At 42.7% G+C, this 22785-nt stretch overlaps 1 protein-coding gene and 1 long non-coding RNA gene across 4 annotated transcripts in view; one reads left to right on the top strand and one right to left on the bottom strand.

The window, feature by feature from the left end:
- Positions 1-198: 198 nt before the first annotated feature.
- LOC142056283 (uncharacterized) lies at positions 199-11111 on the bottom strand. 3 transcript variants are annotated; one of them, XR_012660284.1, is made up of 3 exons: positions 10957-11111; positions 3203-10826; positions 199-2515 (listed from the first exon to the last, which is right to left on the bottom strand). It is a non-coding gene; the product is annotated as an uncharacterized LOC142056283 (long non-coding RNA). The 3 variants fall into 3 exon arrangements; XR_012660283.1 differs by having other exon boundaries at positions 3203-10807; XR_012660285.1 differs by having other exon boundaries at positions 3203-6062.
- Positions 11112-11181: 70 nt separating this feature from the next.
- The window catches only part of METAP1 (methionyl aminopeptidase 1), a 30255-nt gene continuing 18651 nt past the window's right edge, over positions 11182-22785 (top strand). The window contains exons 1-2 of the mRNA XM_075090780.1: positions 11182-11367; positions 21650-21701. Of these exons, the coding sequence (XP_074946881.1) occupies positions 11254-11367; positions 21650-21701 (166 nt within the window). The 5' untranslated portion in view covers positions 11182-11253. The remainder of the gene's footprint in view (positions 11368-21649; positions 21702-22785) is intronic.

Genomic DNA, 22785 nt, shown 5'->3' with positions numbered 1-22785 from the left:
CCGGGCCCGGGCACCCTGAGGGGGTCCGTCCCCCACCGCCCCCTCAGGCACCGGTTTTCAGCCCTCCCGACCAGCGGGCACGGGGTCCCCCCGCTCCCCCCTGCGGGAGGGGGCTGCTGGGGAGAGGCGGTTCCCCAAGGAAAACCCCCGGGCGCCCCAGCGCCCACCTAAACGCATCATTCGCTGCACACGGAGTCTGGTGTTTCACACCATGCGCTTTATTGCTGTCATTTAACTTGGTGTTTTGCCGGTTCCATGTTTAAGTGACTTGGTCTGCAGACCTGACTGAGACCCGGCCAGTGGTCTCAGCTCACCTGGCAATAAATGGCAGCAAGTAGAGAAACTCTTCTTCTCAAGGGTTTCTCTGAAGAGAAACCCAAGAAATCTTCTTGGGCAAGAAGCACTTGGACAACACCCTCAGAGATATGGTATAAATTGGGGTTGCCCTGTGCAGGGACAGGAGTTGGACTTGATGATCCTTGTGGTTCCCTCCCAACTCAGGGTGTTCTATGATTCTATGATTCTTCTCAAACACAACAGCCAGGAGACAGCTGCGGTTTGGTGTCGGAAACATCAGCAAATCCAAGTGTGAGGCTGCCAGTGTTGGGTATGGTCAGGCTCCCTGCAGGGAGGTATGGGACAGCAGTGTACGCAGCCAGGAGGTGGGATGCCTTCCCTCCATGGGGAAACAGGCATTGGTAGGATAAGAGAAAAGTGAGAGGCACTTCCCATCTCTTCCCCTTGCTCTGCTGGAAGGCACCTGTCAGCAGGGCTAGATGCAGCCCAAGACCTCCTTCTTCTTATGAAAGGATGCCAATGTGGAAACCCACTCTAGCCTCAGCCGCCATGCCCGACCTCCTAGGCCTGCCAGCAGACCTCGTCCAGGGTGCGTGGGAGAAGGGTGAGGTGCTCTTCCACCAAGGAAAAGTTAGACAGGTTTGATAATTAAGCGTGCTGAAGCTTTGAACATTATGAGCAAATTGCCAAGCCCTGGGCACCCAGTCCAACCATCTACCACAGGGCCTTGGTCAAAGAGTGCTGCAGTTCCCTCTTAGTTCATGCGCCCCGATTTCCTTCTTGTACCACAGCGAGCAGAAGGAGGTAATACTCATCCAGACCTCTTCCCATCATGCAGCCAGGGTGCACAGGCTGGGCAGGCAGAGGTATACAACACTGCCAGCTGAGCGTTTTGGTTGTTGGCAAATGAAGTGCAGACATTCACAACTGTTAGCCACGTCTTTCTGTCTGGAACAAATCAGACTCTCCCCAATAATTCAGAGTGTTGAGAATTGTGCTTAGCTCTAAGGGCATGTCTGTGCAAGGGCTGCATGGGCACTGCATCACTTAGGAACAGCTCCAGACACCGTCAGCTACCCCCCACCCCGTCCTGAGCACAAGGGACGCTGCATTCCTAAGCCCCCTGGCAGTTCAAGGCACTGCGAGGCTCACCTGGGCGCAGTGCCTTCTAGCCCAACGTCTACCGCTTGGTGGGTGAGGGAACTTTTGCGGTTTTATCTGCTGTCATGCCTGCACACAAACTGCCATGCAGATGTGTCTTCTTCCCTTGGGTGGGATGTGTCTGGAAGTAGAGAGGCAGGCTCACATTCGACTTTTGTGTGTCAGTAAAAACTCTACAGGTAGTTTACTAAAAAGCTATGTTTCTGGGAGAGCAATCATGTCTGTTCCTATTTGCTCAGAAGGCAAGATCTCAAAATACAGAATCCTAAAAGGTGGAGCCCTCTCAAAGACATGAAAATACATAAAGGCTGCCATTCTAAAACCAAGAGGCCTTCACGTTTGACACTGCTGATGTTTAGCCCCACTGTTCTAGCTGACACAGCCTCTTTCCACCACCAGTTAGAATTATATTTCTGACCATAATAACAACAACAGTGGTTGCAGCAGCTACATTTTCTCCAGCCCTTGGCCCTCGATCAAATGAATTAGAAGTTCTAAGAAATTTACTGCAGCCACTATGGAAGAAAATTATCACTTTGCTGTGTGCAAATCGCAGGGTGCAGCCCTGTGGAAATCAAGCACAAAAGGAGACCTACCACAGCTGAGATTTTTGATGGTTCCACAGGAGATCAGAGGGCTGTAAAGGATATGTGAATTGCCACAACACTCCTAATTTGCAAAAAGGGTCTAAAAATTAAATGGAGCTATTTTAAGAAGTAAGATCTCTAAGCAGTATAGTGGGTCTGGTGTTTTAGACTGCTCTTTATGAGCAAAAATGACACCTGATCAGATGAATGGTAGAAACACAGTAGTACAAGAGGGATAACAGCACGAATGAGCTCTAAGTTGGTTCCATGAGAAAAGGCTGTGCAGAATTCCTGTGAGGCATTTCATTTTCCTTCTGAAATGTTGCTGTCACAGAAAAGTCTGGTAGGGAATCTGCACGCATCCATTCCACTTTACCTGCTAAAGAGTTCATTAGCAAGCAGGATGTTTTCGGGCTTTGAGGCTAGGTTCATTCCTGCACATTCGTGCAGTATCCCCTCTTCAGGGTGACCTAGAAATGGAGGCACAGCACGAGGAACAGAGTTTGTAATTACGGGGGTTAAAACACTTTCAATTTCCCCCTAGAAATCTACCCTTTAAAGCTCTCACCCTTGAAATCACTTTCCAGAATCAAGACAGTATTGCTCATCTCATGACAGAAAGGAAGTTATGCTCCTGAGAACAGAGGAAGTTAAGGGAGGTGACAGAGGGATTGAGATGCACCTTATTCAGCACTCAGTCTGAAGGTACCTAAGGAAGGTATTTGGAAGAGGTGAGAGAAGCAGCTATTTAGGGGAGAACTATGTGACTGGAAATGAATATTCCAGATGCTTCAGACAGGTATGCATTCCCTCATCTGCTCCAAACAGATGAGTTACCCCTTAGAAGTGCAACTTATAAGTCACTTTTCTCCATATGTAGGTTGACTCTTCAGGGAATTCAGTACATTTGTAAGTCAGAATTTCCCTCTACAAAAGTCATATTGACCCTTCCAAGAGGATCATATTTACCCACGTGTCCACTAGTTCTACTGCTCACCACAGTTTCTAGGGATGTGCAAGGGAGAAAGAGCAGACTTCCCGTCTGAGCCCCTCAGGCACCCTGTCTTCTGTGGAACTCTTTATAAAGATTGACATCCCATTTGCCATCCCGCAGACACTGGGTGCCGGTACACTTTTAAAACTGTAGTTACACACACCTGTTAGCAATTTCCATCCAGTCCTAGTGGTTTCTTACTGTTTGTTTTATCAGTTTTAGCCATTCTCTCTTCAAAATCCCTTCCATTTCCAGGATATCCACTGGTGAACACTGATTCAAAATGTTTATGAACTTCTCTGCACCGGTCTTGTATATTTTGAGTAGTCCTGTGAAAACCATGGTTCTCAATTAGTCCAGCAGACTTCTGAAAGGTTCCTGTTCCTAAGGATTGAAGAAAGATTATTGGCTTTGATTATTTTGATTGCAGGGGGGGAGGGAAGGGGGCACCCAATCTAACTGTTTTCTTACATTTAATCTGCAGGAATATGTGTCCTTTTTTTCTATTTTTTTTATTTCAGTATTACATCACCTTTTTTTAAAGAAATCTTCTTGTTTCTATTAACTTTCTTTAGCCTGTTGTTTACCTGTGCTGTCTCCCTTTTGCCCATTCTCAGGCCTTCCTTAATAATCCAAGTGCATATAGACCTCATATTTCTAAAATGAGCATCTTAAAGAGCTTCCTTGCTGCCTCTGAAAAATTAATTTAGCTGCACTTTTAAAGTTCAAACTGTTTTATTTTTACATAGTTCCTCTTTTTGAAACTGAGGACAAATTTGCTGCTGCTTCTGTAATGATACTGCATCAAAATATAGTAAGGTGGTTGTCACAGAATGGCTCTTCAAATATGAGATCGCAAACCCGATCCTGAATGCTACTCAGGGTGAAGTCAAAAGCTCTCTATCTTCTTGTGAGCCTTCTGAGAAGTCGTTCCATGGAAGAGACACTGAAAGTGTCTAAAAAGTCAGACTCTGTGTGACATCTAGGTGTAACATTTGTACAATCTACACACAACCAATAGAGCGTCCTCCTCCTGCTGTATTTTCCACCCTGATCAACCTGATCCTCCTTGGCATTTCACTACTAGTAAACCAGACCCAATATTGGGTTGGTTAATTATAGAACAAGTCAGTCATCATTTGTGCTCCTCTAAAATCTCCCTTTTTAGGCTTGACATGTTAACCTATGCAGTTATTATTTGATTTCTACTGAGTTTGTTAATTGGATTTGATTGGAAGAGCAGCTTTTCCAAAACCAAAATGGTTTTAAGGGGAGGTGAACTTCCTGTCACTCTGAAATCTGGTCATCACGGACTAGAATGTTGCCTGGCTCAGTAACTCCTCACGGGGCTGTGGTACCGTGAGACTGTTACCAGAAGATTGTTTATAGAGCTGCAGTAAATCCACATCCACTGACACACCGAGCCAGCAGAAAAAGTACCAGGAAGGACTAATGATCCTCAGGCAAATGGCTTCGTTTCAGGACTTCAGACATTTTACAGGACTCCAGACAGGGGATGGATATGTCAATGTTTTTTAAAAAAAGCATCTATTACTGGCAGGATCAGTACACAATCCTGCAGAGAGGCCATAGTCTCCAAGCCAACAGGGTGGTGCAGGGTATCGTATTTTTTTCTTTACTACTAGGAGAGAGAATAAAGCTGCCCGCTACTATATTTTTTTGTAGATCTCTGAATGGCCATTGATTATAATCAAAAGGTATCGGAACAGTAAATTTTGTGCTGTATTTTTTCTGCCATGGAATTAATTTTAGTGTTAGGATTTGATTTTTATTTAACAAAGGCAGGGGGTTCAATAAAGTAATGTTTTACCTGCCACCTGATGTCTCTGAAGTAAAGCACAACAAAAAATATATTTTAATTCTTAACCTTTTACAATAGTTTTATAAAAGAAATACCGAATATGTTCTCAAAATAAAAGAAATGGGACATATCTTCCCAGAGGTAAAACAGAAGTTAACAAAGAAAATATTTCTCCCCACACTGTATAATGTTAAACCAGGTTATGATGGCCAAATAAGAACACAATCTATGAAATTTGTACATTCAGAAAGTATGTCAATACAAGCAGAGGCATTATTTGTTGTCTGGTGACATAGTCTTAATTTCATCTATTTTATAAAATTTGGTTCCTAGTAATTCTTTACAGACTGTTTAATGTGAATACAGTAATTAATAAGCCTTTCTCTTTATTTGCCTAATGCGGTGCCAGATGGATCTGATACTCTATTTTACTTGTTTGGCAACCATGTGCATTCCTTGACTGCCTGTTTTAATCCTGTCTTTAAGTCTCTTAGGGTAAATAAAGATAATCCATCCAGAATCCTCTTCCTCTCTGATAATTTTATCTTCAGCTTCTTCTGCGTTTAACTTCATACTTTTATTCTCAATGAACCAAGTGTACAGACCTGCATTTTATAGCTTTGAACGTCATTTTTCTGAGAAGAACTGTGAATGAGTGTTAACGACAGAATGATACCGAGCGTCCTATAATAGCATTTGGCTATTTCATTTTTCTTACACAATACAGGGATAACAGCATAAAGCCCCCAGTAAGACAGGTATGCTTACTAATGATGTTGAGCAACATTCAACAATGTTTACTAAGATGGATGAAGTATCTTTAATTAGAAGTAATCTTAGTAAGAAGTATCTTTTACTACTGCTACCACTTACTTTAATACGAAGTCTCTTTTCTAATATTAATAAGAAGTATCCTTAATAAGATAGATGAATAGAGTACAACTAAGTTATGAACACGGTCTACCTTATTACCATGCAAACACAAAGTAAGCATGTGTTGTGATTAGGTACCTGTTTTTCTTTGTTTTGTTGAGTTACATAGGCACAAAGCCTCTAAAGATGGCACCAGAAGTTATCCAACAACTTATGATAGCAACAAGAGGATTATGAGCTACTGTCATCTTTTCTTCAAGTTACTGACAGAAATGAGCAAGATCCTCAGAAGTGATGTGGCTGCCTTGCAGGTGATATCATATTCAAACTAAAAGGAAAGTCAAAACAGAAGGCAAAGAGGTACCAAAGATACATCCACAAAATCACACGTTTTCAAGTTATAGTGGAAAAAAAGAAAGGCCTGAAGTAAAGAAATGTTGAATATCTCTTCTTCAGTAATCCTCACACACTTTAGAGTTCTGTCAGTTTTCAGTGTGAATTTCAGTAGTTGTCGGGAACATCTGTTTCATTCTGCAAAGTGTGGCATCAAAGTCAGAGGTGTGCAAATATAGGCTCTAATTGATCCACAAACCTGTACCTCACCAATTTGAGTGGAAATGGAGCAGATCTCTCACATCAGTGATGTAACACTTTTAGAACCATTGTGATTTACATGCTTAAAAATCCAATCATCTTAGATTTTGAAACCTGAAAATAAGGATTTTTCATGTTTCATAGTGATGTCTATGATATCTGAAGTGGATAGAAAACACCGTTAGTATTTTACTACTATTAAGTCTATTTTTTTATGGCCTTGACTTTGATGACAAAACCTGGGTGAAATCCTGTTGATATCAGTAACATTCCCATCAAATTCATGGGGCCAGAACTTTGCTCCATGACTTTTATTGTGTTTCCATAGTTAAGAATAAAAACTGTTATCACGTCTAGACACAACCATGGATTCTTTCAAATATTACAAATGGTGGAGTTTCTCTCTTTAAAGCTTGCAACTTATTGGCTAGATAGGAATGCTTTTTATAAAATACCATTTTGTTTAAAAAGATGTGGCTTGTTTTCCTTTGTTCTTCTCCCATGATAAACAACCAGCTTCATATGCATATATTGGAAAATGCTAAGATTCCTGGATACTGGAAGAGTGTTCTTGAATTCAGAGAGAACCATTCTTAAATCATAGCAGAGATTTTGATCCACCATATTAATACACACACTGCAAGAGGCCATGTGACTTGAAAAAGCAAAACAAAACAAAACAATGTGCAGGATCTTCCTTTCCACCACAACTAGAGAAACGCATGCTTGGAATTAGGTTTCAACAAGCCTGATTTGGTCTGAACTGTGCCTGTAGCGGGCCTTTCAGTAGTTTAGTTTCTATCTCCACCAATGGAAGGAGTATGAGTGATGCAGGGGCTTACGATATATTGCAACCTCTTTTGACTTACAGAATCAGACAGACTTTGAAATCCCACATAATTTTTCTTTAAAGTAGAAATATGGAGACAGGTATTTCTTTAATGCAACTCTGTTCATTTACAAAGGATGTTTATAAAGTCATGTTTTTCTCCTGCCATAGTAAAACTATTTTGCTTTGACCACAGGTTTGTCTTTTCTTCTGGGTACTGAAGGGACAGCCTACAAGGGCTCTATTTCATTAAGATCATGCTACATATTTTTTTGTGGCCACCTTCAAGACATTTGTCATTGCATGCATTTGTGATGGTTTTGTAGTCTCTCTTTTTCACATGCACAGACACATACAACTTACATAACTGTTGCGTTCGGTACAAGAATCTCAGTAAGTGCCTGTACCATCTGGCTGAGCCATAATAGCGTGTATTTGCATGTGGTCTAGCTCCTGGGTGGTATTTTTGCATTGTTTCAGCTATCGCTAGACAAAGAGTCATTTAATTGTGTCTTCAATGAGCCTGAACAGAAGACAGCTACTATGCCCAAGAGCTTCGCTGGGAAAGTGTGATTGCCCAGCCCCCACCACTGCAACATACAGAAGCAAAGTGAGGAGGGGGAACATGAGCTAAGGCACTCTCTTAATTAAGTAATGTCAAATTCAGTGGCCATTTTCTTCCTAACTGGCAGCTGTCTTAGCTGCCAGCTGCTCTAGCTTTTTTGCAGCAGCTATCTGACCCATGAGACATTGCTGACCTCTTCCTCTGCCCTTGTTTGCTAACCTCACAACACTCCCAGCCTTGCATCACTCTGGAGAAGGTGGGAGGACAGCAGGAATACAGCACTGACATAAATCAAGGATCATGAATGGGCTATAAAATTTCTGACTCATGTGCCTCTGTGTGCATTTGTCTGTGACACAGGGGGACGGACAGCTAGAAAAGTGACATGAAAAGCCTGACAAATAAAAAAGAGCTCTACTCAGGGAAGGTCACAGCAAAGGTCAGTGAACTTCCCTGGTGAGAATGAGTGTGCCACCAGGTAATGGGAAACGGCAGTGGGCAGACCTCCAGGAGGCCTGAATCGGTTCACTTACCAAATCAGAAAATCAAGGCCAAATTGGAAAACAAAAGCATTGAAATACCAGAGAATCCACATAATTTTTACTCTGAGGATGATAATGTAGGGCTGTTTAAAAGGAAAAACCATCAGAGCAACAACAACAAAAAATCTTAGCTCAAATCTTTCAGAGTTTGTTATCCTAAGTTGATCCACAAACGCTGTCTGTGTTCTTCCCACACACTGAGGAGGACAAGTAAGCAAGTTTGTTATTTCCTTAATTAGGGGGCTAACCGTTCTTTAAATTACATATATTTTAAAATTGTTTAATTAATATATGCATCCTTGGCTTCTCCAAGTAAGCAGGGAAACAGCACGCTTTTAGTTTGCACTTCAGAAATGCCACAAATAAATAAATGAAACTGAGTAACAGAAGGGACCCTGTCTACCAGTTAGAATGGGACTACTCAGTCCTCTTTTTTTCTAACCTGCATTGTATCACCCACTACGAAATGAGCATAAACATATACTGGCATTGACCCAGTAAGGATACTGAAAGACACAAAGAGGAATAAATTATAGTTATGCTCAGACATGAAATTGTGAATTAAATACTCATAAAATTTAGTAAAGTATCCTAAATTATTAATGATGATGATACTGAAATCTCATCAAGAAGCAGATGATGACATCAGAGCAGAAGACACTGGACTAGATTGACTGGTATGCTTCAGGTTTTTTATACAATGTCAGTGACACCAAGTACTCGTAAACCCTGCTTAACCAGGTAAATTATGTCTGCAGCTCCTTAGGGTTCTTTAAATGGCACAAAGCGGCAGCTGAAGCATAGGAAGGTACCTTTCCTGCATTGCTTGACTCGCGGGTTACTTGGAAAAGGAGCACTGATTTTTTTATGGGCTGTACACAGTACAATACCTGCTAGCGACATGGATCCTTTAAGAGTGATTCTGCCCGCTCGGTAATGTTTTGCTTTAAGAAGGTTAAACCAAGTCTTTAATGACGACTTGAATTTGGAATATATAAAATCACAGCCTCCGAATGCATCATTTAAAGTTATTTCATGATGTTGGTTGGCAATTTGTTGCCTGTCTTCAGAATTTGGACCTAAATGCTGCCACAGCATGAGCTGCATGAATCCGCATGTAGCTATTTTCACTCGTTGAGGAAAATAATAGTTGTAATCTTCTTACATTACAAGCATCCTAGAAGCCTTTCCTAAGTCACTCTCACAGCATTCTTTCTATGAACAATAGGCGGATAGAAGTATTATCAACAGTAGAGAAATGAAGGTGAGAACTGTCAGAAAGACAGGTGTCCACCTGCAATTACACTTTGGTAATAGCATGGTGTCAAATTCCTTCAGCTGTTTGACCGTGCTAGTGAAAGTGTTTATCCCACAACAAACGAGGATCAAATGCTTTGTTATCACCTGCCTTGGCCCCCTAATCGGCCGGGCTACTTAGCCACTCTATCAGTTATGTTGTCATAAGATAGCAAGTAAGTCTATATTAATACACTTATTCTGACAAAAGAGTAGGATGTACGCTTTTCTGTTCTGGAGCTAGTAATTGGAAATTTTCACTTAACCTCTCCGCCTAGAAGATATATAAATATTTTTCAATTAAAGATGGGGCCAGTAAACCACAGGGAAAGACCACGGCTGCAGAAAGTACTGAGATTATCGTTTGGATTTTGATTCATATTTTAGAGGGAGTTATCTGGATGCCAGGAAACGAGAATATTTTGTGTACTGAGATCAGAATAAGGATTGGTGTAGTTTCATTTAAGTCAATGACAGTGAAGCATGAAGAGAGAACCCAATCCTGCAAAGTTTTGACTGAAATCATAGGCTGTGCCTGCCAGCTAGTGGGAACACAACTGAGATTTAAACAAGAAGTGGGATCCCAGCAGTAATGGCTGGATCTAGCAAATATGTGCTCTGAAGTCTTTCGCAGCTATTCTCCTACTCAACAGACATCTCTTCATGTTATTTTTAAAAGCAACTGCTTGTTGATTGATGAACCAGTGCTAAGTGTCTTGCAGTGATATTAACTTAGAGATGTTTCAGTACATATTGACAATAGCTTTGACATCAACACTCAGAGAACAGAAGCACAGCTAGCTTTGTTGGCACTGGGAGTATCTTTTTCGAAATCAATCTATGTAAATGGGAGAAGTGTAATGAATTAATCACACTTATTTTTATGACAGATCATTGGTATCTAATCTTTCTCTTTCAGGAAGAAAATTAGCATCCTGCCTGTGATAATGCCACTATGACTCGGAGGCCTGCTTTTCCAATCTTAGTTACTGCCTTACTGAATATTGAGTTTGTGATGGTTTCCCCCCCCCCACAAGTGAGAGCTAAAAACAGCAAAAGAAGTGTTATAAACTACAGAGACAGCCCTACAGACCGATGTTGCACTCCATAATGAAGAAGATATACTTGAAAAATTTGGGATATAGACTCGCTGATAAAAAGGTGAGAAGATGATGAACTTTCTTCTTCCAGGCAGATGGGGACATGTGCAGGTAACACCACTTCTGAAGGGAAGCCACGAAAACATCCTGTGCGCCACAGGCGGATCTTGGTGAGTAATAGCAAGGAGAAAGAAAAGTAGCATCTTAAACATTTTTTATAAATTAACTGATCGACGGCGTGCCAAACGGCTGAAGCCAGGAGGTGGGGGATGAGGGGTTCTGGCTTCTCCCCTTACCTCTGACACCCGCCGGCCGGGCTGATCCTGCCACCATGCCGCCGCTGCCGCCGCCACCGCCTCAGCTCTCCTCCCGCTCCCTCTCCGGGAAGTTACGGTTCCTCAGACGGCACCCGCAGCTCCGGCCATGGCTCCTCGCGTCTGCGCGGAGGGGACTGAGGGAAGGCGGGCGGGGAGAGAGGAGGGGAGGAGGCGCTCCTCCTCTCCTCTCTCCCCGCCCGCCTCAGCCGGCGGCACCTCCGGGCGGCGGCTCCTCCTCCGCCGCTCGCCGCGCCGCGCCTGTGGCAGCCCGGCAGCATGGCGGCGGTGGAGACCCGTGTCTGCGAGACGGCGGGTTGCAGTAGCGAGGCCAAACTGCAGTGCCCGACCTGCCTCAAGCTGGGTATCCAGGGGTCCTACTTCTGCTCTCAGGTGAGGTTCCAGCGCTGCCCCGCGGCTCCGCTTCCCTTCCCTCCCTGCTCGCCTTACCGGCGGGCGCCTCTGGGAGCCCGCCCGTCCCCACGCTGCGGGCCGGGTTTTCCTCCCGCGGGCTGCTCGTAGAGGAGAATATTCCATCCTTTCGCAGAGAGGAAATACGGGAGGGATGGCGGGCGGGAGCGGGGGGAGCCGGCATGAGATTTCCAGTCAGCAAATGGGACCGGTGTGGGAGCGCGGGGCCGGGCGCTCCCCTCGTCTGCCCCCCGGGCCCGGCCCTTCGTGCCCGGGTTTCCCTCCCTCCCTCCCCGCTAGGTCCATGCGGCTTCGGGGAGGTGCGTCCGGCGTTTGTCCCCAAAGAAAGTATCCCCCCCTCCGTGGGGGGGGGGGGGGGGAAGTGGGAGCCTGGGGGGGCGCCAGGTGGGGCGGGCGCCCCTCTGCTCCCCCTGGGCTGGGGCAGCGCGGGACTTGCTGAGTGAGGAGCAGCCGTAGCCTCCCTCAGAGCGTGCACGGGTTTTTCGCTGCCTGCAGGTTTGGGTGGTTCTCCCCCCACCCCCCAAAAAAAAAAAAAAAAGCTTAGTGGGACAAAATGAGACGTGCTCATCAAATTCCAGCGTGTGCATTTCTGTGTCTCCCATCAGCTCTGGCTCTGGAGTTGCTTGGCTTTGATAAATACCAGGAGACTTGTTGCTCTGAAAACAGATTTGCTGTTTCCTTTAAATAAGAACTTTTGGGAAAATGATTTGGTGCTCTTCCTGTTTCTCCCCCATCCCGCCCCCCCCCCATGTCTTTAGACATGTGCCAAACAGGGAGATTCAGGTTAGGCCAGTTGTCCTACAACCATGAGCTCCTGTTAAACGTACTCTGTAGGCCCCAGCTATCCTTGCTTATTACCACAGTGGTAACAGTTTGGTCCTTCATTTAAGTAGAAAGGACTATTTGATGTCTGTTGAGTGTTCTTTTTTTGGCTTTTTTTTAAATAACGTTAAAATGCCCAGTAAAATACATAGCCTAATCCTTTGAATTTTTTTTGTGTGTAATTTCTGTCAACATCAGTGAGGAAGTATGTGTGTAATTCAGAGATTAATTGTGACCTTCATTGTCAGAATTATAATTCAGGGTAAAATAATTCAAGTTTTGTAGATAAACTTAGCAAAAGACTAGCTTACTAATTGGACAAATTTTTTTTCTGAGTCAGGACATAAATTGATAGTTCTGGTTTGCATAGGACTAGGGGAAAACTTCCCACGTGCACTTAACACACCCACTGCATGGTTTCTGGTACTTTCCCCTGAAGTCTCTGGTGCCAGATGCTGGGAGTCAGTGCTAAATTAGACCGACTGTAACTCAAAATTTTTCTGATGATTCTGTATCTCCAGTTCCCATGTGGTGCTTACAGCTGGTTTGTAGGATTTGCTCTGCATTTTACTACCCGTTTTGACACATCTGATATAAAGCTTGTCATAAAAACATCTTCAGCATATACAAATATTAGTTGGTGATGACAAAACCATTTGTTAACAGTCCTAACAAGCCTGTGTAAGGAGTTCAAGTAACATCTTCGCTCCGTCTGTCCCATCCCCACGCGGCTAGTTTTATGCAGGATGCAGAGATTCTTCTTATCTATATATTAGGTTTAATTCTTTTGAAATGTCTACTACTGTTGTAAGTTAAAAGGGGAATTACCAGAAGTATTTATTAGCTTGTTAAAATAGGCTGCTGGATAACTGACTACATGCTTGTAAAGCTGTCCTGCCTGCAAAATAAAATACTGACCTGGGAATGCTAGTCGTCTTACTTCTGACGGACATTGGGTGTGTTGTTCTTCCTCACAGTGCCTCGCTGTCCTGATCAGTAAAGTAGGTAAGTATAATTATTCCCCATATGAAAGGTGCTTTGAAGGTTCTGAGGCGACACGTTACAGAAGAGAGAAGGAAATTAATGGCAGCCTGTTTTCAAGACATGCAAAAAATGTCGTGCCCTGAGAGACGAGTTGCTGTGTTCAGGCTGTTGAACCTTCAGCCCCCCTTGGTACCTCCTGTGGGGCCCAGCATGGGCTGCCCCGGGGTTCCAGTTCTGCCAATTGTCTGGTGTGCGTGATGGCGGGGACTCACTGCAGTGCTCTGCTGGTGTCTTGTGAGCACAGTCAGGAGGGTAGGTGAGGTGCCGCTGACAACCTGGCTAGTTGTTCAGATAAGCACATGATAGGCAAAGGAGCCTTAAAAGCCAGGAAGCTTTCTCTGGACTTCCAGCAAGTTTCAGCTGATAGTTCTGGACTGGTCATTTATAAAACTTTTCCAACATTCTCTCTTTGGTGGTTTGCTATACGTTGTGGTACCACGTGCATAAATAACAGTTAGATAAGCTAGTGAGCGAACCTCGGATGTTACTCTGCCTTACAGCACAGCCTGAATTACAGCTGGTACAGTCCTATTCCCTGTCTCCAAGGGTGAAGGTTTCTACCCCTTCCATTAAGCTGCCCCTGGTTCTTTGGTGAGCTACTTCTGGGGTTTTTATTTTTTTTTTTTAATGGAGGAAAAGCAGTTGCATTAAATGTTCTGCTAGTTTAGCTCCCCAAAGCTGTGCACTGCAGGGTCAGAAAACACCAGTGCTTCAGGAGCATGCTGCCGAAGAGGACTTGGCTGTTGTTGCCTGGTTTGGCATAGCCCTAAAGTCAGCCCACCCTTAGTGAATGCAGCGGTGTTACCTACGGTATGTAGGCGCTTACTCTGTGCTGAGTGCAGGATGGGAGTGACAAGCTACCTGGCATCTCTTTGAGGGGTAAAAGCATCTGTACGGACACGCACGCTAGGTTAATGACTTTGCTTGGAAGCCTATGATGGCTTGTTCATACAGCTAAAACTCCAAGCAGAGCTAAATCCAAATTTGTAAGAGTTTACTTTTGCCAATGCTAAGAATAAACAATAGAAAAGTGTGAACTACTGTAGAAGGGTAACCACTATGGAGCAACGTGTTTGGATTATAAATAGTAATGTACAATTTGTTAAAAAAACCTAATGCAGGCAGTATAGGAATGACAAACTCGGTGTAGTGAGGAGATTGACATAATTTTTTGTCACTGCTCGCAGAGAATTGAAGTGAACTTTTCAGGTAGATTGTATCAAGACAGTGATATCCCCAGTGGATATATTATTTGTTTTCCCCTTCCTTGAAAAAGGGCTTTATTCTGGTAATTTATTTTTTCCCCCCTTTCTACATCAAGAAGTACACCTCAACAATGTGCCCTGAAAAATGCTTGCTCTGAAGTAATTTGACATCCTCTGAAATTGCTTTGAGCCAACCCTGTTTCATCTCTGGGTCTTGTTTCCACATTGGAAACTGGGTTCAGCTGTAGAATAACTGTTGTGCTTGTTGGGTGATGGGCAGAAAGGGGGCCAAGGCAGCTGAATTCTGGCCTTGCAGGGAGATTTTGAACTGGTAATTGAGACGGGCTAAAGATGGCTTTTAGCAGTGGAGGAGCTCTGAGGTGGTGTGTTGAACCCCAGCATTATTTTTTTTTTTTTTTCTTCACTCCAAGGTGTAATGAGTGGGAATATTCTGCTGAGGGATTCTGTCTGCTGTTAACCTTTAACAAGATCTTCATTTAGGCTAGTGAATCAGGTACTGTCACTGCCAGCTACCTTCTTTCACTGTCTTGCTTTTTGTTTTGTAGAGACTTACTACAGTGTTGTGTATGTTTATCATCTTAGACTGAATTACTGTATCTCACTGTATCCTCTGAATGTGGAAATAACACAGATGCCCAGCATCCCATCTCAGGTGTGTTGTTCCTCTTACAAAGACTAATTTGGGGTTGTGAAATCTGCCTTTATAGATACAGGTGTCACTTGTGTGTAAATTATATGTAGTATATATAAACAGTTTTCATTTAAATACACAAACAATTTACATTTCTTCTATTCCTTCTGCAAGCTGCTGAATGATAAACAGAAGGAAAGTAGTAGCTGTTCTTGAGATCCTCAGTTACCTCTTTTATATGGGCCTTCTAATTGTAAATTGGTCTCTTACTAATAATTTTTTGTTGCTTTCATGAAAACTTCCTCTCATACTGTTTATATCTGTATAGGTGTCTCAGACGAAACAGAGTAGTCTGAGGTTTTCTGTGGTGTGGACTGGATGCTGGTGCGGGGCCATTTCTCCAGCCAAATTCAGAAATACCTGCTTCTAGCCACGTACTGGAAACATCTTTATAATAAAAAGTCAGTGGCCTGGGCTGCATTTTTTTTTCCACGAGAGGTGGAGGCTACAGATTGCTATCAGAGTAGTAGTCCTAACTACTCGAGGAGAATGGTTGTCCCTTCCTGCTTTGTGCGCCTGTGTGTCCTCAGTCCCAGGGAGGCCCAGGTGTATCAAGTGATGTGGCTATAGAGTCAGAAGTGGGGACATGGTGGAGCTGCCGCACGTGAGTGATGGTTGGACATGTGTTTGAAGGGAAACAATTTATCTGAACTGTACAGTGGGTAGCAGCATCTCTCCTGCAATAGTGGATGCCCACTGACAGGGCTCCTTCTATTTGAGGTGGGGTATGACTTGTTAAATTCCAGTGACAGGAAAGAAGTGCTTCTCTGTTTACTTGGTGGGTTTGCGTACTCACTCCTTTCCGGGAAGCACATTTTCACTGATACTCAGATCTAGGCCCTTGACAGCTTTGGATACTCAAGGTCACAGTAATTTGTAAAAAACTGTGGTCCTGAAGAGGAGGACGGTGTTGTCCCATCCCCCACTTTGCTGTTTCCTTTCACCTTCAGTGTGTTGGGGGTGGGGAGCTAGGAGCAATGGACCTGGGTGAAATGATTTTTGTTTTTTGTCCTGTCTTGTGTCAGACCATAGGACGCAAGTGCCATATTTCATTCTTGGTTCACTGTTCTTTGCTGTGCCTAAAATAGGCTGGAACCTGCTGCTTGGATCCAACTGCAACACATATGGGTTTCTTTTAGTATAAATGACACTCTGCAGATGCTGCCTTCTAGAAGATCTTCTGACAGACTTCCTTCACCAGGAAGCTGGTATTTTTAATTGCCTATAAATCACCATGAATACCTGTGTCTGTGGTAAACACTTGGTTATTGTTGAGGCACAAATTGCCGAGCCCTCCTAGCTTTCTGAAAGTAAAACTTCAGACTCCTATAGGTAGGCTTTCTGAGCCAGTGTTCAGTATACTGAAAGGATGGTCTAGTTTGAATTTCTCTGGTCTGATGTTCCTTCACTACTCTCAGAAATCACTTGAATATCTCTGTAAATCTGAAGAGTTGCAAAATGCAGTCCCTTCCTCAAAGGAAGGGCTCTGTCATGTGGGACCCAGGAGTCTGGATGAGATCAGGCTTTAGATAAAGGAGAAAGCCAGCGTTGTTGATACCGAGGTGCTGCGCGTAGGTGCTTCCCTGGAATTTGAATCTGAGCTTGCATATTCAGCTCCTCTGAAAACCTGACTAGCTGTTTATGCTGCTTAGGCTAGTTTGGGAATTCTATACTGAGTTTTTCAGGCCAGAGGCCATCTCTGTGGGCTTATACCACACCTAGAAGAATAGGGTTCAGCATGCTAAAAAGAGGCAACTGTTTTATTTTAACATTAAATGTATTAACAATTGTATTCCTCAACATACTTCTATTTATGGGTAAAATGTATGGTTAGTCTGTATTGTATTAAATATATATATCACTGATAACCTGATCTTTTTCTTAAGCTAAATGCTGTAATTAAGTTTTTTTTGTCTTCCGTTTTGCATACCTTCAAAGTTTGCATTAAGCAAAACCACATGATGTCAGATTAAGCCCAAGACAATTTTGCATTCCAAAGGACACTTTACATTCTATTAAAAAATTGCTCAGAATATTTTTCAATACCGTGTACTGCTGGCACTGTTCTCTAGATGTTTGCCTATTACAACTCAGGGTATAATGACATGCAGAGCCAGCCAGTCTGTCCCTGTAGTCTCAATTCCAGCTGTCTTTTTTTTTTTTTTTTTTTTTTCTTCCCCCCATAGAATAGGTATTTTGGGAAATTCATCACACTGTCTCTAAACGATGAGCACAGTGGATGGAGAAGGGTAATTCTGTGGAAGCTGGACATGAGTTGGAGTTCTCCGAAACTGTACAGTGGGGTGGATTTTGCATACCTGCTGATAGGTGTATTTACAGTGTCAAATGCTAGGTTGAATAAAGCAGCAGTACCTGAAGGTGAAGGGGATCTTGAAGAGGAGTGTCAGCCTTAAGGCTGGAAATTGCTGACAGAGAGCTGGCAGAGCTAAGTTTAAATGAGTGCTGCCTGACAAAGGCAATTCAGAAGCGCAGTCAACAAGTATGCCTTGAGTTCTGCGTTGTGGTGCCTGCATAGCCTCCTGTACTTGGGTAGCTTATTTAAAGCTAGTATGGCTACGTATGTGGTATAGTTGCAGTGTAGTTAAATCCTAATCTTCGTTGATTTAGCACCCTTTTCTCCTCTGGAATTTGTAGTTGCCTGTGCTTTTCTACCTCTTAACCAGGTTGCATGGATATATGAACTGAAAGAATAAGATCCTCCCTGTTATCACTGTAAAGATGATGATAAGCATAGGAAAAAAAATTTCCTTGCTAGGTAGCTCAATAACTGTTTTAAAGGATTTAGTTTTGTTCTTTCAATGGCTGAATGAAAAAAAAAAAAGCCTAAAGTATTTGGTAGTGATCATTGTGTTCATAGTGAAAATGTACTCTACGGTAAAACAAATTCTGCTATGCTGCACGATTCTGTCAATACTTCAACCAGTAAATAGATGTTGGGCTGAGTCCTTAAGGTAAAAATCAGTTACAGAAATAATATGGCTTCCACGAGGTGATCTAAGAAGACTCTTTCTAGATCATAAGGCTGTTTGTGCCTTTGGTTACCTTTTGGTAAATGCACAGGTTCTGGTGAACACTGGGTTGATCTTGTCCCTCAACACAGAATCAGTGTGATTGGCTTAAGAATGGTTTGAAACCAGAAATGTTGTTAAATATTTAAACGTGTTGATGGTCTATGTCTCAAAATCACAATCGTATTTTCCTTGCTGATGGAATAGTTGTAGCCAAGATTGCTCTAAACAAATTGAGGATTACCCCTCTGCCCCCTGCCTTTTTTTTTTTTTTTTTCTGTCATATGTTTTACCTCTCTTCCTGCATGGTCCTCTTCAGTGTTTCCAAGTCTGTCTTCATTGCTACATAAAAAACACATAAAATAAAACCAAGAATGCTTTAGGTGAGAAAGGTGGGGCTATTAATATCAGACATACTAATGGATAATGTAGTGTTTTAAATGAAATCCAGGAAGTCTTCCAAGAAGCTTAAAGCCAACTCAGATTATTCATGTGTACTTTCCCCCTGAGGCTAATTAATGTTTTAAAATATAGCCATGCAAGGTCATGTGTTGCTTTTTAACCGTATAGGAAAAAAAAAATCTTTAATTTCTTCATTTTAATATTAAAAATCACCCTGGGTATTTTTTCCCTGAATTTTGTTTCTTTCATCATTGAAAATTTTCTATCCTGATCTGTATATGGCATAGGAATGTGGAAGAATCATTAGAGGCAGGAATGATGATAGGAAGATTGAAGTAAATGTCTCAGCAGAAGGCTGAGAGGAGAAGGCTCATCAGAGAAGGCTCAGCGAAAAGCAGAATTTTCTCCAGAAAATTCTTCAGAAAGTGGCCCAGATGGAGAGAAAGAGCGGCTTTCTTCCATGGCTTGTCAGGAAGTCTACCATATAGAAGGTGAGGGTGTTTGCAATATGCAGTGGTACATTGGTAGTGCTTTGTCGCCAGAGCTATGATTCTCCAACCTGTGAGATGACAGCTGCCGTATTTTTATCGGGAATTGCCAAGGCAGAGCTCTGCAGGCATGTGCAATGTAGTGCTTGTGCAGTAAGATGTTGAATATTAATAGTTTGTGTGTACCCAGTAAGTCCGGTGCTTACAGGAGGCATATGACTGATCCTACACAACATACATGGGTTGTAGGTGGATGTGCAGCATATCCTTTGAGTGCCTTCCAAAAGTGTCAGACCAAGACAGAGATATTCACTGATTATACACTGCATGTGTAATAGCCTGTGCTTACAAAAATGCTTCGGACTCGCTGTGTGTACTTGTGAAGTTGATTGATGTGCGTATAATGCACCTATCTGGGATGTCCTGGTGTACAACAGCTTGTTTGGAGATATGCTGTAGTACTTCTGACGGAGCTGCTGTTCCTCTGGAAATAGGGGGCAAGTAAAATCTGGGAAATAAGTTTGGGAAAACTCAGCCATGTGGCAGCCTTATGAAGGATCCTCTTAGGCTGTTTGCAGCTGCAGGAAGTAAAAAGCCAAAGTGGAGCTTGTCAGGTTACCGTACTGCTAGCGGTGTGGTGTTTGCCTGGTGTTTTCTGGTTAAGGGCTGGGAAAGAGGAAAGACCACTGTTGTGTGAGAAAGGAACGGCATTGGAGAATACACCCCAAAATTTTGTGGGGAAGGAGAGAATGAATGACAACCAGTGATTACCACAGCTGATGTATGTCCTCATTCCCCAAATGCTCCTTTATATCGCAAGTTTAGGTTTGCAGACTTGATAGCTGCTCTAAGTCCTTAGTTATGTAATCCATCTTCTGCTTCAGAACCGAGGTCTGTTGTTTAAAAGGGGTTTAAAATCATACTGGTGCTTCTAGTGTCCTTGAAATAGGTTTTAAGTTTTTTTTTCCTTAAAATAGACCTCAGTTAACCTGTTCCTTTTCTCTCAGTTCTCCAACAGAAAAGAGATAATAGTGTAGCGCAAAGGTCTGTGTATGCAGCAGGTTATACAAGTGTGACAGTAAAACCTTCTGCTGCTTGTTCGAAAAGACAGCTCTGGTAATCTCAAGTGTTGGTTTCAAGGCCTGTTGTTGCCCAGACCATTACATAGCACCATGGCATGTCATATGCCAGCCCAGAGAATGCGGTGACTTCAAGGATGTGGTGTAGGAGAAGACAAAAACCAACTGGTTTTGGTAGTGCGGGAAATAGCACACTGCAGGGTCTCTTTGAACATAGGCATACTTGTGCACCACTTTACTCTGGTCTTGTGGATACAAATTGATAACTACCGGTTGCAAGACTAACGAGAAAAAGGGGAATAGATGGCTCTACAGGAGCAGACAGTTAATATTGCTAAATAGCAACTGTGAAGCAGGGGTAGAACGTTATACGCTGTCTTAGTTTACAGATCTGCTGTCTTGGACTGTTTGAGTCTTGTATACATTAGGTTGAATCAGTTGTTGGCTCTGGATGGTAGTTTTACAATGATGATTCAGCATTAGTATTGTGTTTCCTTATAAAGGAAAACAGCCTGCTTCTTTCTTCAGAAATTCAGCTGTAATTGTAAATGATTGGAATTAGCTGTTTCTTAATGGTTGTTTTGAGTGCACATAGCCATTGAATTAGACTTTCTGCTACTAAACCAAGTAATTTCCTAATTAGCACCTTAAAGGATCACCTTTAATGCTGTCTTTTGCAGCTTTTCTGCCTAAATCTCTCATTTTTTCATGTCTTTCCTTCACCTTAGTCTTTATTCTTCTCCAGCTGCTAGCCATTTCCATCTGCCCCTTTGCATTGTTTGTCGCATGAACTGCTCTATTTGTGCTTGGGAAGAAGAGAAAAAGACACACTCCTCCTTCAAAGTCACTCTTTTCTTGATTTCCATTTCAACTTTCTCTGTGTTTTTTTCACTTCCTATTTCCATTCAGTAGTCCTCACTTAGTCCTCACTCCCCCCCTCCTTCAATCTGTTTCATTTGCTCCCCTGTGATCATGCTGAATGGCCTCTGTTGCTTTTCTGTGCTGCGGAAGGAGGTGGAAAGGACGCAATAGCAGGAGGAGATGGCTTCTTGTAGGAGCCAAGGGTGAACTATCCTGCCCACTGCAATGCTGTAAGATCTAGTATGGGGATAGGCTCTGTGTTTCACCCAACCTGAGCAACTATGATGTTTAGTTACTTATTAAAACGATAGGGGGACAATATTTAGTAGACAGTATATCAGCATGTTTCACTGTGATGGGTGTATCTGTTTGGCTATGCTTTCTGTCTATTCTCACTCATAAGTTGTTGAACATGGTATTTTCTATTCAGACTAGCAGTTACAGTAGCATTTACTGCATGTTGCTGGAAGGGTTAATAAAATCAGTCTTCTAGTTTTCTTTTAAAATACAGTTGTTTCTCTGTTTTGTGGGGATGGCATGTCTGTCCAGGTTAATGCTACTTAAAACATACATATATTTTTTTGTTTGTTTGTAATTCTAGGAATGCTTTAAGGGAAGCTGGGCAACTCACAAGTTATTACACAAGAAAGCAAGTAAGTACATTTTTTTAAAATCCATCACTTCAATATTGTTTTGAATTTTTGTCCTATGCAGCTGGCTTTAGGTGACCTAGCTTCAGCAGGGGGTTGGACCACATGACCTCCAGGGGTCCCCTTCTAACCTCAACTGTTCTGTGATTCTGTGTCTAAGAATGGTGTGAATTTTCCCAAGATATCTGGCACTGGATTCCGTGTATCTGAAATTTTGTCCAGTTCCTGGTAATCTAAAGATCTATGTAAAATTTTGGAGACAGTGGTACAGAAATCTTTGTTTCTATTTTCTTTTCTGTTTGTATGAAGTATTTGTTGAGCTACATTGCCAGGTATATGAACAGAGAAAGAGGGATGCTGAAATAAAGGACAAGAAGAATAATAAACCATTATTAAAGGCATTGCCAGTCTTGTTCCATCATAGCATTTTGATGTCTAATGTAGCAAAAGGCAGTAAAGTGGGAAAGGTTCTCGTGAAGTCTTTGTGATTAGATACTTGCTGGAATGCAAGTGTGCCAGTCAGAGTGCAGCTGTTCTGTACGTTTGGGGTGTACCCCTTTGCGAGAAGAAAGGAAACCACTTTTGTGCACTGATGCAGCCATTGATAGGAGGATGTATCATAGCTAGAATTTTGCTGAGTGTAGTTGAAGGTAATAAAGAGTATCTGTATGCCTTAGGTACAGCTGGTAGCTCTGGCACAGGAATACTAGTAGACTGGTAGATTCTCCATTACTTGAGTAGTAAAAATAATCAATGAGTTTAAAACCAACCAAACAAAAAGAGCAGACCCCAGTTCTGCCCCCCTTGCCTCCTACCTCCCACCCCCCTGCCCATCTTCATCAAGCCCTGCTTAAAAGGGAGGTGGGATTAAAAGGGAAGTGGAATGGCAGAAATTCAAATTCTCAAGTAATTTACCTCCTCCTTTCCTAAAACCCAATAAAACTCCTTTTTCCATGGCAAATGTTACATGGTTAATAGGTTGGAGTAGCACAGACAACTACAAAAGTTTTCCTTCTTAGCCTTCCCGGTGTAAGGGTCTCCTAGTTCACACTTGCATCCTGTATCCTATTACTTTGTACCTGCATGG

The sequence above is a fragment of the Phalacrocorax aristotelis genome, chromosome 4 (genome assembly GCF_949628215.1).
Source record: "Phalacrocorax aristotelis chromosome 4, bGulAri2.1, whole genome shotgun sequence".
Lineage (NCBI taxonomy): Eukaryota > Metazoa > Chordata > Aves > Suliformes > Phalacrocoracidae > Phalacrocorax > Phalacrocorax aristotelis.
The sequence above is the reverse complement of the archived record's forward strand: the minus strand, read 5'-3'. Positions and strand labels throughout refer to the sequence as shown.